At 35.1% G+C, this 16,012-nt stretch overlaps 1 protein-coding gene across 1 annotated transcript in view; it reads right to left on the bottom strand.

Annotated features, from left to right (window-relative positions):
• Positions 1 to 16,012, bottom strand: part of SLC30A7 (solute carrier family 30 member 7) — an 85,143-nt gene that overhangs the window by 49,911 nt on the left and 19,220 nt on the right. Inside the window, exons 7-8 of the mRNA XM_050745306.1 lie at positions 12,258 to 12,308; positions 8,532 to 8,667 (exon numbers count right to left, since the gene is read on the bottom strand). Coding sequence (XP_050601263.1) covers positions 8,532 to 8,667; positions 12,258 to 12,308 — 187 coding nt within the window. The remainder of the gene's footprint in view (positions 1 to 8,531; positions 8,668 to 12,257; positions 12,309 to 16,012) is intronic.

Here is a 16,012-nt window from a genome sequence, read left to right as displayed (position 1 = left end):
TACAATACAGGCACATATACAAGCAGCAAGTTAAAATCTTGGCAAACTGTTTACCTTTATCTTAGTCCCCAAAAGTAATAGTTCACAAATTATAACCACTTGAAAGGCAAACCACAAAGGAAATTGTTAGGGAACACCCAAAAACAATTTTGAAAAAAGTAAAATCTTCAGAATGTGTCATATGGTAACTTTCTACATATTAAAAAAACAAAAATGCTTACCTTTTACTTCATACAGGCCACAAATTTATTCTATTCTACTCTTTCTATTTAAATATGAAATCAACAAGATTTATCAAAATCAGTATAGGGTCTAAATCCTGTATTCATGAACAATGATGATCTCTTATAATTTAGAATTTCAAGTCTATCATTTTGTTTCCATTAGTACATATTCTATTTTATACACACCATTATTTATCATTTCTAAAGTCTGTACCTTAGTTTGCCTCTAAAAATTTGTTTCCTCTAAAATTAAGCTACTATTTTAAAACTTTTTAGACCTAACAAAAAGATTTATTTTGGTTAAAAAGCTTTTCTTTGTACTTACAAATGATTTTATGCTATATATATTAAAAAAGTACAAAGTACCACAAGATGGTAACTGGTGAGTTGCAGAAAATTGATTAAAAAAAAAAAAAAAAAAAACTAGCAAGGCTTCAGAAATACCACACCAGCAACGAAGTATATTTCTACATCCTGCTTAGTTTTATAATTATCCATCATGCATAGGTAACCCTTTCATTTAAGTGAATAAAAAAAAAAAAATCAAGCTACAGATCTATGTAAATTGCCTCATTTCTAAATCGCAGTCAGATTCAAAGCTACAACTAATTGTTCAGATTTCTGCATTCTAAGTTATGAATTCATCTTCTATCCCAACTCACCTTAGGGAAAAAAGGAGCAGAACTACTCTGAAAGCTCTTATAGGAACCATATTTTCAGAAAATAAAAAAATCACACTCTTACATTATATTCAATCTCCTGTTTTTCATTGGGAAATAAAATTCATCACAATACAGCTCAGTTTTACCACAAAATTTATTATCACCCTTTGTCTGTGTAGAAAATGTTGGGAAAAAAAAAAAAACCTGTCTTTTTCTAAGAAATCACTTTCACTGTGGAAGTGAAAATGGAACACTGGGCAACCTAGAAGGGAAAGACGTATATTTCCATGGCATGTTTTCAACTGAGCAACAGTAGACCCAGAGAAAATATAAGGAGTGCCACTATTTCTCTTGCTATTGATGAACTGCAAATACTGAATATATAAAAATTAATGGTAGGGAAAAATACTTCTTTATACTCTATTCAGTTGATTTTTTAAAGAGTTTTCACTATTTCCTAAAATCAGGCAAATTTTTACCAATTTGAAAATCATCTCAGAGTGATCTCCTTGCAAATACTTCATTATCAGGTGTACATTTAAATAAATTCAGTTTGTTTTCTTTTTTAAAAGAAAAAAAGGTTGAACTAGAATTTCTTTATTTTGTACTTTGGAGCTACTTCTTAACTGACTTCCATTAAAAAACTTATGCTTGTTTAAAGTCTAAGTCAAAAATGTTGACTTACCATAGAGAAATTAGGCAAGAGACAGAATTTTAAAATTACACTACCCATAGAGGGCCAATTAACATTCTGGGAAATACATTCTCTCTATATATGAATGCTGATTGGGATCTGGTGTGTACATGCGTGTGCGCGCACGCGCGCACACACACACACATACTCCCTCTCTATATATAGTCTCTCCCTCATACATATAAAGATAAATGCATAGTTTAGACACAGACTTTTTAAAAGAATTTTTCTTATGTGTTTCTCTGTACCTTGTTGTCATTTATTACCATTGAATTTAAGCCTTTGCTGACAACTTAGTTATCCAAAACTTAATATTGACTTAAAATGATGACTATACTATTATCTTTCATCTGAAACCTGTGAAAGCTCTCTGATGCTGACCAAGCTTAACAATCTACATATAGTAGAAGTTCAGTAATTTTTTTAAATATGCCTAAAAATGATTGTAAAGAAATACTGCTAATAGTGGTTATGCGACCTCTGCGTGTTGTGATCCTAGTTTTTCTTTACTTCTTATGCTTTCCAGTATTTTCAAAATTTCTACCATGATCACATTTTATAATCAGAAAACTATTAAAAATTTTCTTACAAAGAATATGTCATATGCATAATACAAACAAAAATCTTATGAAAAACAAAATAAAACAAAACAAAAGAATCTCAGAATAAAAGAAAAAATCCAAAAGAAAACCCACAAAAATACTAACATGGGTCTCTTAAGGTAATTTTTTCCTTATGTTTTTCTATATTTTACCAAGTTTGTCAACATAATTATTACCATAATTTTAAAAAACTACTTTTAAATATGCAATTTCATTAAATCCTCAGCCTCTTTTCTAAATAGCCATATAGCATGTTCATGCTCTACCTGAAAACTGACCACCAACGGAAGGTACTGTCTTCCCTAGAGCACGATTAAGACGTGCTGACTCTCCTACACTCCAGTACTGTTGGGGCTTGTGGTAAGGCAGATGTCCTTCTTGCTTGTCACTACCCCTATATATCACAGTTCCTGCTACTTCTTCCCTACGGCACAGTTTCCTTAAGGCCCATGCCATTAGATCATTCCACCCTCTACCCATCTTGATTATCAGGGTTACAATTCTTGATTGTCCCCCTTCAGTCACTGAAAAATTTGGTAATGGGCTTATTATCTTTCCACCTCTACTCTTTCCATTACTCTTGATTTAAATTATCCATGTGGGCAATCCACCCAACACCAGGTCTCTATACGCTAAGCTATCTTCTGCCCCTATAATCACACCTTAGGCCTTAAGATCTCAATTCCAAGCATCTCATAATCTGAACAACCCTTCTTATTTCTGGATCACTTCCCCTAATACCTCTACTCTTAAAACTTCTTCCCAAACAGCGAAGATAGGGTCAGTGGATTAGACTGACCCTGTCTTAGGCCACTAAGTGGATTAGACCACTGAACCTAACACTTTTTTTTTAAGCATGTATCAATTACCTTTAAATCTTAATTTCTCACCACTCTAATCCCTGCCTTGCCCCTTTCTCACTGTTAGTACTCACCTGACAAAATCCCAAACCTGTTAAATCCAACTCTCTGTCTATTCCATACCTCTTACCAAGTAGCTGAACAAGACTGAAGAAAAACATACAACTATTCTGGTTGTGTTCACTTTAAATTCATGACCACAAACCTCAAATGGGCCCTCTGTGCTGCCAGGCAATCACACTGCTCCCCTTCACAGCAAAAGGTTTTGAAAAGGAGTTGACTTAGTTGCCATCTCCATTTCCTCCCCTCCCATTCTCTCTTGAAGCTACTCTGTCTGATCAGGCTTTCATTCTCATCGCTCTTCTTAGTCCCAGCAGCATTTAGCAGAGTTGATTAGTTCTTCCTGTTTAACAGGTTTCTTTACAAGCCTTCTGAAACAACAAATGGTTGTATCTTTCTTCCCACCTCGCTGGTCACTCCACTTTATTCTTCTTGGTTGCAACTGCCTCCTGACCACCCCCAGGGCTCAGTTCTCAGGCCTCCCCTCCTCTATCAATACTCGGTCTCAGGGCAAACTGTGTATTAAAGGCTTTAAATAACATATATAATCTGATGACACCCAAATTTCTATCTTCCACCCCAACCTGCTCCCTGAACTCCAGAGATGCAGATATATAAACATGTATCTACCACTCTCTGCCCTGCTCATTGCACTCTACTTACACTGCCCTTCTTGTCATCCTCATATCTGGCATGCTCCTGCCTGTGTGTTTATACTTGAAGTTCTCTCACCAGGGATATTCTTCCTCTGAGCAGTCCCATGTCCTTCTCCTCCACCATTTAGTCTCTGTTCCAATATTACCCTATGCAGAAGACTTTCCAAGCCCTTCTAAAATAGTATCTTCTTAGCCTACTCTATGGCATTTGTCACCAACTGACAGTCCATTATCTATTTGCATGTTCATTTGCTTTACTGACTGTCTCCATATCAAAATGTAATCTCCATGAAGGTAGGCCATTTGCCCATGTTGTTCACTGCCTGGCACAGAGTGGGTACTAAAACATTTGTTGAATTTTAAGATACATGAAACTTTTCTGTTATCTTCAAAGGGTGGGATTATGAGAACCTTTCAACAGGTAAGTTATACATTTCAGTGATGTTTGAAATTTTTACAATAAAAATGTTGATATAGTTTAGATATGTGTGCCTGCCCAAATCTCATATTGAACTGTAATCCCCAATGCTGGAGGTGGGGCCTGGTGGGAGGTGTTTGGATCATGGGGATAGATCCCTCATGGCTTGGTGCTGTCTTCACAATAGTAAGTGAGTTCTTTCGAGATTTAGTCATTTAAAAATGTGTGGCATCTTCTCCCCATATCTGTTTCTCTTTCTCTCACGATGCTACATGCCTGCTCTGCCTTCACCTTCCACCATGACTGTAAGCTTCCTGAGGCCTCCCCAGGAGCTAAGCAGACGCCAGCACTATGCTTTCTGTAACGCCTACAGAACTATGAGCCAATACGACCTCTCTTCTTTATAGACTACCCAGTCTCAGGTGTATCTTTATAGCAATGCAAGAAATGACTAATAAATATGTAATTGCGTATCAGAAAAACAAGAGCAAATAATAAAAATATTAAAGCTTAACAATAACAAAAAGGAATCCAATTATATGACCTGAAACTATGTATTCATGTAAGTTACAGAGAAGTTTATAAGTAGGTCAGTAGGACCTAGACAAGGATGACAAATAAGTTTTACCTTGGAAGCCAAGGTGGTTGCTTGAAGCACTATATTGAAAGGGCCCCTGACACTAAATCAGTTTTAGCAGGCAGGAGTACCATACTGAGGGATATTTTCCAGGAAAACAGAAGGGGTGGGAATAGTGGCATTCATGCTAGATGAATTCCGATGCCAGATGAATGCCACTCCATGACTTTAAATCCAGGTGTGGACTATTTTCAACCCTTTCTCTTCAGTTGGCTGCTTCCAAGAATGCCTATTTGTACACTCTTTGTCAATCTGAAATCTCCATATCAATGTCTGAGAGATCTCAAACTTACATCCAAAACAGAACTTTTGATCTACAGTCCCCTTTAAAAACAAAAACATTACCCCAGTCCCCTCTCTTTCAGTAATGACACCTCATTCACTCAGCTGCCCAGATAAAAACTCTAGAAACTATCCTTAATTCCCCTCTTTCACTCAGCCCTAACCCATACATTTATATTCTCAAGCAAATCTTGTTAGCTGTACCCCAAAGCATTTGCTAACTTTTCTGTGTCTCTCCATTTCTAAGGTTAGTACCTAAGACCAAGACACCATGGCCTCTCACCTGGTCCACTTTAATATAATAGCCTTCTAGCTGGTCTACCTGTTCTCACTTGTGCCCCCTTATAATCTATTATCCACACAGCAGCCAAAATCATTTTTTAAAATGAATACCCATATCGTGTCCCACTGCACTTGGAATAAAATCCAAACTCCTAACCCTAGGTAGTCTTCCCCAGTCTGTTTCTCCAACTTTATCTCAAACCACTCTCCTCTTACTGCCTATGCTTCAGCCATGCTGGCCTCCTTTGAGTATCAAAACTGCTTTCACCACTAGGCTTTTCTACCAACTGATCCCTAGACTAGAATGTTCTTCCTCTGATAAGCTTTTCTTACGACAATAAGATCTCATGTTAAAGGCCCCTTCTTCAGAAGTCTTCCAGATCTACTCAATTTAAAGTGGCAACTCAGTCACTATCACATAATCCTATCTTAAATCTACACAATACAAGTAACTGTTTGGCATTTGAGCAGTCTAATTTATCAATTTGTTTGTTGTCTCACTACCCTATTATAATATAGGATCAAGACAGTGAAGATCCTAAGAGTAAGTAGGCGAGAGGCCTACTTAATATTTAGTGAAGATGATTTGTGCAGTTTATAATGTGTGTCATATTCAGTAAAACAAGTTTACTTTGTGTGTCTGTGTGTGTTTATTTATTTATATTAGAGGAATAAATGAGTGAGAACAGAACTAAGTAAGAATTCCCAATTTGGAATTAAAGTAATTCTCTGAGGTTGAAAAAAACCCACAAATTTATTTTGATTCAAATTCAAAGGTACCTATATATATATATTTTTTTTCGCCAGGGAGAATTAGGTGCTGACTAAAACAATGAAAAAACAATTTGCCCTAATGGAGCTCGAGGGCAGTAATAAACAGGCTATGGTAAGTAAATGCCATGAAAAGGGTACTACAGTATAAGGTGCTATACGTACACTTAACCAAACCTGGGAGGTAGAGAATCAGGAAATGCTTCCCAAAGAAATGCCATTTAAACTGAATCTGATCTAAAGGATGAGTAACTGTGGGAAGGGGTGGGGGTGTGGCAAGGAAGACATGAAGTATAAGAGTATTTTGAATAGAGGAAAGATGAGCAAAGCCCAGAATCCAGAGAGCTGACAACATACTCAGGGAACTAAAACTAATTTACTGTGGCTGAAGAGCAAAGTATGAATTGAGAAGTACTGAGAAAGACCAAAGAGGTCAACAAGGGTTATAGATCATGAAGCCTGTTAAGGAGTTCGGACTCTATCTAAGGGTAAGAGTCATTAAAGGATTTAAATAATTTTTATATGTAATATAACCCTTATTAACAAAAGATAATTTTAGCCAATGTGAAGTGTTTAGAGGGAGACAGAAAGGTCAACCTTGAGATTGTTACAGTTTTCCAGGCAAGACATAATTGTAGCCAGAATTAGAATAGTAAGAGTGGAGACAATCAAAAGTGAATATTAAGATTCTACTCTAAGAAGTATTAGAAGCAGTTAAGTGAACACTAAAAGCACAAATACAGAGGTAGAGTTGTAACAGTGAATAAATTACCAGATTTCACAGAACATGGGACATCTAAGTTGAAATTTCAAGAAGGTACAGTAAGATTTCCAAAGAAGAAGAAAAGGCATTTTAAACTTTATGAAATCCTTTTATTTTCCTTTTTATATAGAGACAGGATCTTACTCTGTCACCCAGGCTGGAATGCAGGAGCACCATCATAGCTATCTGCAGCCTCAAACTCCTGGACTCAAGAGATCCTCCTGCCTCAGCATCCCAAGTAGCCAAAGTGCTGGAATTACAGTTGTAAGCTACTGTGCTGAGCCTATAACAGACTTTTACGTAGCAGAGTTATTTCCCTGTTCAAATAATTAGAAAAAATTTAAAAATCATCTGTATGTTTAAAATGTATATCCTATTTTTTTAGGCAGAAGCTTTAAAAAAAATCTCCATTTCTGACTCATCTTACATTATGATTTCATCATATTCTATTAAATCTATTCTAATAAACTATGAGCTATAAAAATCTTGAGTCTGGCCTCCAGCAGATCTTTGTCATCATTATAAAAGTTTTCCTGACAGTAAAATTACAATGAAAAAATAAAAATAGTCCAGTCAAGACATATACAGTGTATATGTAAATTTTTAAATAACTGAAGACTTTAAAATAATGGAACATATTGTTTTATCATTATAAACATTAGACCAATAATAAAATGTATCTCAGGATGAGTTAAACTTAAAAGATAACAACTGTACACTCTAATTCAGCAAATATTTATTGAGAATTTATACACCTATACACATACATGTTTCCATATACATTGGCACTATAGTAGGCAATAGAAAGATAAAGAGCTAGGAGGCAGATGCTGCCTCAAGAATTTTGTAAGCTAGATGGGAAGAAAGACGTAATTCATTTCAGGTAGCACTTTTACAAGACTTCTACAATGATAATGTGACTTTATGAATAAAAATGGTTCTAGCAGAGGAGACTTTGATATTCTTTTGCATTTAATAATGTAAGATGCAGATGTCAAAGAATTAATACACTAACTATAGTGAACATATTTTATATTTCCATTATTTTATTCTATAGATATAATGTTGGATTCAAGAAAATTACTACTGATTTGAATTATGACCAAAAAGTTTAACTGCCAAATATCAAAAAGAAACATCAAACTCTAGGTAAGAAATACATGGCAAACACAGAAGACATATGAAGATGAAAAGAGTATCTGGCTGGGTGCGGTGGCTCATGCCTGTAATCCCAGCGCTTTGGGAGGCTGAAGCAGGTGGAGCACCTGAGGTCAGTTTGAGACGAGCCTGGCCAATGTAGTGAAACCCCATCTCTACTAAAAATACAAAAATTAGCTGGGCACTAATGTACAGCCAGTTGCAGGTGCCTGCAATCCCAGCTACTAGGGAGGCTGAGGCAGACGAATTGCTTGAACCCAGGAGGCGGAGATGGCTGTGAGCCGAGATCGTGCCACTGTACTCCAGCCTGGGTGACAGACAGAGACTCTGTCTCCAAAAAAAAAAAAAAGCAAGCAAAGGAAAATCAACATAATTACATATTTGTATTTTAGATCTATAATTTAAGTAACATATTTATCTCCTGGTCTCACTTTAATACTTGAAAGTAACAATAACACTTACCTTACAACTATAAGAATGGCTATAAGAATTGAACAGATAGGATCTGCTATCATCAGACCAAAATTTTGCATCATGATGGCAGAGGCAATTACACCAATACTTCCAAGAGTATCTGCTAGGATATGTAAAAATACACCTAGAAATAAACCATCATAAAAATCAAAACAGTCTTTTGGTTAATTTAAAATACAAATATATCCTAGAGCTAGACTCTTAATTTTATATACAAAAAACTAGATACCAATTTCAAAAATAAGTAAGCATGTATATTCACCATTTAGTAACCATGTAATAGTACATTTATGAATTAAAATCAATTTTTCTGTTTCAAATCAACAGGGGTTGAAATATCTGACTGGTAAATCATACTTTTTCTTAATGATATAAATGAAGCAGAGAAGTAAGTTGATTTTAAAAATTATTTGTGAACATTCACCTCTGGCTAAAAGGAGTCCAAAAGTCAGTAATTTGTTATGGGAAGGAAACTGCATTAGGCTAAAAGAACCGGTCAAGAAACATTTTAACTATAGATATATGTACATACAGAGCCCTCTGCTGGTGATTAAAATTATTACCATTTGGGACTATAATTTCCTATAAACCATAACTTATCCTGTTACACTTATTAATTATCCTAAAAGCTCTATCTAAATTGGTTACATACTATACTCAGAGGTGATGTGAAAGCAGGCGCTAATTTCAATATTTTTAAATAAATATAAAATACATGTTGAACTTTTAATAATTAAATATTAAATTGGTAAGATACTGATGTTATACTGATATTCTAAGAACTTAGACATTTAGTAAGTCAAAGTTGCCCAGAAAACCATTTAAGATGTCAAGATTTATGTACAATATTTTCTGAAAAAACTCAACTAAGACAAATTATTCAACGTTTAGATCTTTAATACAAAATTTCTACATAGCAAAACATTCTTTTAAACTTCAACCATGTCTTGCTAAAAATAGAACATTCTTCAATACCATCACCTGCCCTATCTGAAAAGAAATAGTTAATGCATAAAAAGCACATATCTAGTTGAGAATACTTGAGTTTTCGTTTTTAGTATTCACTGCACAAAAAAAGGTGAACCATAATTATTTGGAGGTACAGAAATACAAACTTAAATTCAAGAAATGTTCTCAAAATTTAAAAACTGACTGCTAATGAGTCAAATCAAATCTTGTGTTCTGGGAAATTATACTTCATTTTATCTGCCACTGATGGAAATTTATATCAAATATTATATTAAATATAAATCATCCCTCACTACCTACATATAACTTTTCATTTATATACAGTTTAACTCTATTATTATAACTCTTCTTCAAAAAGAACAGTTCTTTAAGAACTCTCTTAAAAATTTTTCCAAAGCAAAAGAATTTTGTCATACTTACAGACATAGATATACAGATTTTTGTCATACTTATAGAATATTCAGTTCCTGTTAGGTATTTCAAACAGCAGTGAATTAAATAGGTTAATAATGTTGGGGCCACTTTAACTTTTAAAACTAAAACTGGAAAAAAAAATACACATCAAAGCAGATTGAAGGTCCCTAACTACAAACTCTTATGTATGATACATGCTTTTAAACCTTTATATCCTTTAATCAGTGTTTTGGTAGAATACAAAATGAAAATAACTCTAAACATGAAAGGAAAAAGAAAATAATGATTTGTTCTTGCTTTTCCTTAGACTGGAAAGTCCCTGGCTACAATTTATTTTCTAACCTGAAAACTGGTTTTATTAGTAAGTGTCATTAAAACTACCTAAGCCCTTCTTACTATATAAACTGTTTAAGAAAAAAACCACTAAGAAAGAAATATAAACAAGGATGTTTAACTTACACAAAGTTAAAAGTCTTAGAAGATGTGGTAGGATACTGATAACCTAACCCCCCAAAACCTTAGTAAGCCAGGAGTCAAAATGTAGCAAATAATTGAAAAACTTAATTAATTCAAGTTTTTCACGTATGAGTATCTATCTACCTGGTCATTTTACAAGAAGTTTTTAATGCCAGCTAGTTATCTCTGTTCTTCAGCTATTTACTGGGCTCTTCAGCCACCATAAATTGATAAGTATTCAGAAAATATAAACTTATTTTCATAATAACTTATATAAAAGAGAATTAGGAAGGCAAATCTAACTTCCTTTCCTCCAACTTGTGATGACTTTCAAAATTAAATTCTTATTATCAAGGCTAATTTATACTACTTGATACAGATGCATCAAATATGCATGATTATATGCTATTTCAGCAAATGTTATTCTAAAACAATTCCATATTTTGTAAATGGAAAACTTGTGCTTGGAAGACACATTTAAGCCTTCTGAAAATAAATTTCTCAGTATGAAGGAATATATTCACAGTGAAAAATACAAAACGAGAGTTATATAAAGAAATAGTGAAGAAAAATATGTGTAGTTGAGATTGGGTAAGAAGCCATTCAGAAAGTCAGACGGAAGTCAAAAGTTAATAAAGGCAAGTAGATAGCTGGGAATTAGGAAACCCTGACAATAAAGTCTAAATGGAAACTCAGAGCCAGAGATAGGTTCATAACCACCCCCCACAACAAAAACAAAAAAAAACCCAAAAACTAATATAATTCATAGACAGGATTGATTTTCTCTGGCTTGTAAAACTTTGTAATATACAATTTTACACAACATGTAAGCTCCTACAGGTATTAGCTATTGATGGCCTACAAATATGATGGAGTTCTCACTTTGCATTAAATTTTTAGCTCTAAATTTTCTCACAACATAAAAACATATTAAATATTATTCTTGGAAAAACGATGTAATAATCCTGTAAAAGCAAATATACTACTACAGACAGTCCTCGACTTAAAAGGATCAACTTGTGACTTTTTGGCTTCATGATGGTGCGAAAGCAGTATGCACTCAATAGAAACTATACTTCAAATTTTGAATTTTGATCTTTTCCTGGGCTAGCAATAATGTGCTATGATCATCTCTCATGATGCTGGGCAGCAACAGCAGGCAGCAGCTGCCAGTCAGCCACGCAATCACAAGGGTAAACAACTGATATTGTACTCTGCAGTGGACTGTATTAAATAAATGACATGATATTCAACACTTTATTACAAAATAGGCTTTGTGTTAGATGATTTTGCCCAACTATAGGCTAATGCAAGTGTTCTGAGCACACTTAAGGTAGGCAGGGCAAAACTATGATGCTCAGTAGGTTAGGTGTATTAAATGCATTTTCAACCCACAGTATCTTCAACTTACCACGGGTTTATTAGGACACAACCCCACAGTAAATCAAGAAGCATCTATACAATGTTTATAGTCACAGGCGTGGGTATTACTTGTATTTAAGCAGAATAGTTTCTGAATCATCTTCTTTTGAGACGCGAGTCTCGCAGGTTCCCCAGGGTAGTCTCAAACTCTTGGGCGCAAGCAATTCTCCCACCTCAGCCTCCTGAGTAGCTGGGATTGTGGGGACATGCCAACTACACCCAGCTCAATATTTTGCTTTTATTATCAAATCAGAGAAAACAGTCAAGTGATAATTAAAAGAATGTCTGCTAATATATCTAATAGCATATAAAAAATAATCACTAGAAAGGCTAACACTAAACACAAACACTGTGTTATATATTTTTCTTAAAGGAAAACTTCAGACAACTAAAACTTCAAAACTATAAAAGCAGTTCCAAAAAACTAAGAAACACAAAGATTGCTTGTCATACCTTGTAAAATCTGTCTGCTGGGTCCTGTTGTTTCTTTTAAGGAGGGGCCATCTGTAGAGAATTAAGTTATTTTAAAACATGTTTTCAATTCCTCATTCAAATTTTTACAATTCAGAGTCCTTTTCACTCAAATGTATCACGAAGAATTCATAGCTATACAGCCACATCAAACTTACAAATTTATTTTTAAAATGTAATGAAATAATCGAGTGGAGGTAAATTTAGCGGCGGTAGTTCTAAAATTCATCAAAGGTATGGAGTATTTCAGAAATTATTGTATTAAAAAGATTAAAAGCACAGAAAATTAAAAACATTGTGAAAATTTTCCAATATTCATAAAATATCTTTTAATACTTTTACAACTGGAAAATTCAGAGAAAACCAAATGTACTGCTTGAAGTTATGAGGTCCAAGAAACGAAGCCAGGATAGAAAGATAACTCGACTATGGTAAATAGTTTTTCAACAGCTTCTAGATTAATGTGGCAAATTCTTGATACAGAAGAGATAAAAATAATTTTTTTCATTTTGCCTTTATGATGAAAAAAATGCTATAATTTCTATCTTTAAATATCTTGAAAATTACTAATCAGCTTTAACATTAAAGCAGAAAAATACAGGAAGACAAGGCAAAAGATGAGCAATATTTGTTTAAACAGATTATCAGGAAGACTGACAAGCTTTCTAATCACAACCAACAAAGTACCTGCTATCATCATTTGTTCACGGCCCACAGCACAGAACCTTAACAGTACAGCTTTTATAGAGCACTGTAACAATGTTCTGCAATAATGTAACAAAGAAATATAAAAGCATAACACCATATAATATTTCCTATCTAGATATTGTACTGCTGTGTGGGAATGAAGAAGTAGCTACCCTGAAAAATCCAGCTGATAGCCAAAAGTGTGAGAGATACGCAATTTTTCAACATTATTTTGGGATGCATGTGAGCAAAGTTGGAAAAGCAAGGTTTTAAAGCATGCCAGTGTAACTATTATAAAAATACAGCATATTTTAGAGACTGACACAGGCAACAGGCAAAAATAGACAAGTAGGATTACATCAAATTAAAAAACTTCTGCAAGGCAAAGGAACCAAATAACAAAATGAAAAGGCAACTTACAAAATGACAGAAAATATTTGCAAACTATGTATATGATAAAATATATACAGAACTCACAATCAACAGCAAAGTAAATAAATAACCTGATTTTAAAATGGTCAAAGAGTCACAGAACATTACATGTTCTCACTTATTGTGGAGTATAAAAATTCAAAACAATTGAACTCATGGATGCAGAGAGTAGGATGGTTACCAGAGGCTGGGAAGGGTAGTGTGGTGCTGCGGGGGGAGAGTGGATAGTTTAATGGGTACAAAAAAAAAGAAAGAATGAATGAATAAGATCTACTATTTGATAGGACAACAGGGTGACTACAGTCAATAATAATCGTACCTTTCAAAATAACTAAAAGAGTATAACTGGATTGTTTGTAACACAAAGGATAAATGCCTGAGAAGGATACCTCATCTCCATGATGTGATTATTTCACACTGCATTCCTGTATCAAAACATCTCATGTACCCCGTAAGAATATACACCTACTGGTTGGGCGCAGTGGCTCACACCTGTAATCCCAGCGCTTTGGGAGGCCAAAGCAGGTGGATCACAAGGTCAGGAGATTGAGACCATCCTGGCTAACACAGTGAAACCCTGTCTCTACTAAAAATACAAAAAGTTAGCTGGGCGTGGTGGCACATGCCTGTAATCCCAGCTACTTGGGAGGCTGAGGCAGGAGATTCACTTGAACCTGGGAGGCAGAGGTTGCAGTTAGCCGAGATCGCACCACTGAACTCCAGCCTGGGAGACAGAGTGAGACTCTGTCTCAAAAATAAATAAATAAATAAATAAATAAATAAATAAATAAATAAATCATAAGAATGTACACCTACTATGTACCCACAAAAATTAAAAATAAAAAAATTCATTAAAAAATTTAAAAAAAATAACAAATGGCCAAAGGAATCAAATAGACATTTCTCCAGAGAAAACACACAAATGGCCAACAGGCTCAACATCACTAATCATCAGGGAAATGCAAATCAGAATCACAATAAGATATCATATCATACCTGTTAGGATGGCTATTACCAAAAAACCAAAAGACAGTAAGTGAGGGCAAAGCTGTGGAGAAAAGGAAACCCTTGTTTCCTTTTCTTTTACTGGTGGCAATGTAAACTGGTGCAGATACTATGGAAAACAGTATGGAGGGTCCTCAAAAAAACAATAATAGAACTACCGTATGATCAGCAAACTGGGTATATACCCATGAGAACTGAAATCAAGATCTCAAAGAGATATCTGCACTTCCATATTCACTACAGCATTATTCACAATAGCCAAGACATGGAAGCAACCTAAATGTCCATCAATGGATGAATGGGTAAAGCAATGTGGTATATACATACAACGGAATATCATTCAATATCATTTCTTTCTTAAAGAAAGAAATCCTTCTAATTTTGACACATAAGTGATCCTGAAGGACATTATGCTAAGTGAAATAAGCCAGACACAGAAGGACAAATACTACATTTATACCACTTTTATGAGGAATCTAAAACAGTCAAACTCATAGAAATAGAGAATAGAACAGTGGTTGCCAGTGGCTGGAGGAAGTTGGAAATGAGGAAATCTTAGTCAAAGGGTACAAAGTTTCAGTTGTGCTAAATAAATAGGTCCTAGGGATTTGTATGGCATAGTGCCCATAGCTAATACTGTATTGTACACTTAAAAATCTGCCAAGAGTGTAGATCTTATGTTAAGTGCTCTTACTGCAAAAGTGAAAGAAAGAAAGAAAGAAAGAAAGAAAGAAAGAAAGAAAGAAAGAAAGAAAGAAAGAAAGAAAGAAAGAAAGACAGAAAGAGAAAGAAAGAAAAAGAAAGAAAGAAAAAGAAAGGGAAAGGGAAAGGGAAAGGAAAGGGGAAAGGGGAAAGGGGAAAGGGGAAGGGAAAGGGAAAGGGAAAAGGAGGAAGGGAGGAAGGAAGGAAGGGAGGGAGGGAAGAAGGAAGGGAAGGGAGGAAAGAAGGAAGGGAAGGGAGGGAGGGAAAAGGGAAGGGAAGGGAGGGAGGGAAGAGGGAAGGGAAGGCAAGGGAAGGGAGGGGAGGGGGAGGGGAGGGAATTGAGAGTAGAAGGAAACTTTCAGTGGGAATGGATATGTTTACTGGAGAAATCATGGTGATGGTTTCATAGGTGCATACTTACCTCAAACTCATCAAGTTGTATACATTAAATATTTATCTCTTTCCATATGTCAATGTCAATCATATCTCAATAGAGTAGTTAGAATTTTTTTTTTTTTTTGGACAGAGTCAGCTCTGTTGTCCAGGCTGGAGTGCAGTAGCATGATCTCAGCTCACTGCAACCTCCACCTCCTGGATTCAAGCTATTTTCTTGCCTCATGGAAAAATTTCAAAGACTGAAAAATGAAGGGCTTAGAAGGCTCACTCTCCAAGGTCCCTTTCATATTTTCAATTCTAAAGCTGTAAGATTCTGTCTATGTTGCAAATACAAGATAATGCCTTTTTTTTTTTTTTTTTTTGAGACGGAGTTTCGCTCTTGTTGCCCAGGCTGGAGTGCAATGGCGCGATCTCGGCTCACAGCAACCTCTGCCTCCCGGGTTCAAACCATTCTCCTGCCTCAGACTCTGGAGTAGCTGGGATTACAGGTATGTGCCACCACGCCCAGCTAATTT

This window comes from Macaca thibetana, chromosome 1, assembly GCF_024542745.1.
Source record: "Macaca thibetana thibetana isolate TM-01 chromosome 1, ASM2454274v1, whole genome shotgun sequence".
In the NCBI taxonomy this organism is placed as follows: Eukaryota; Metazoa; Chordata; class Mammalia; order Primates; family Cercopithecidae; genus Macaca; species Macaca thibetana.
Note: the sequence above shows the minus strand (reverse complement) of the source record. Positions and strands in the feature narration are given on the sequence as shown.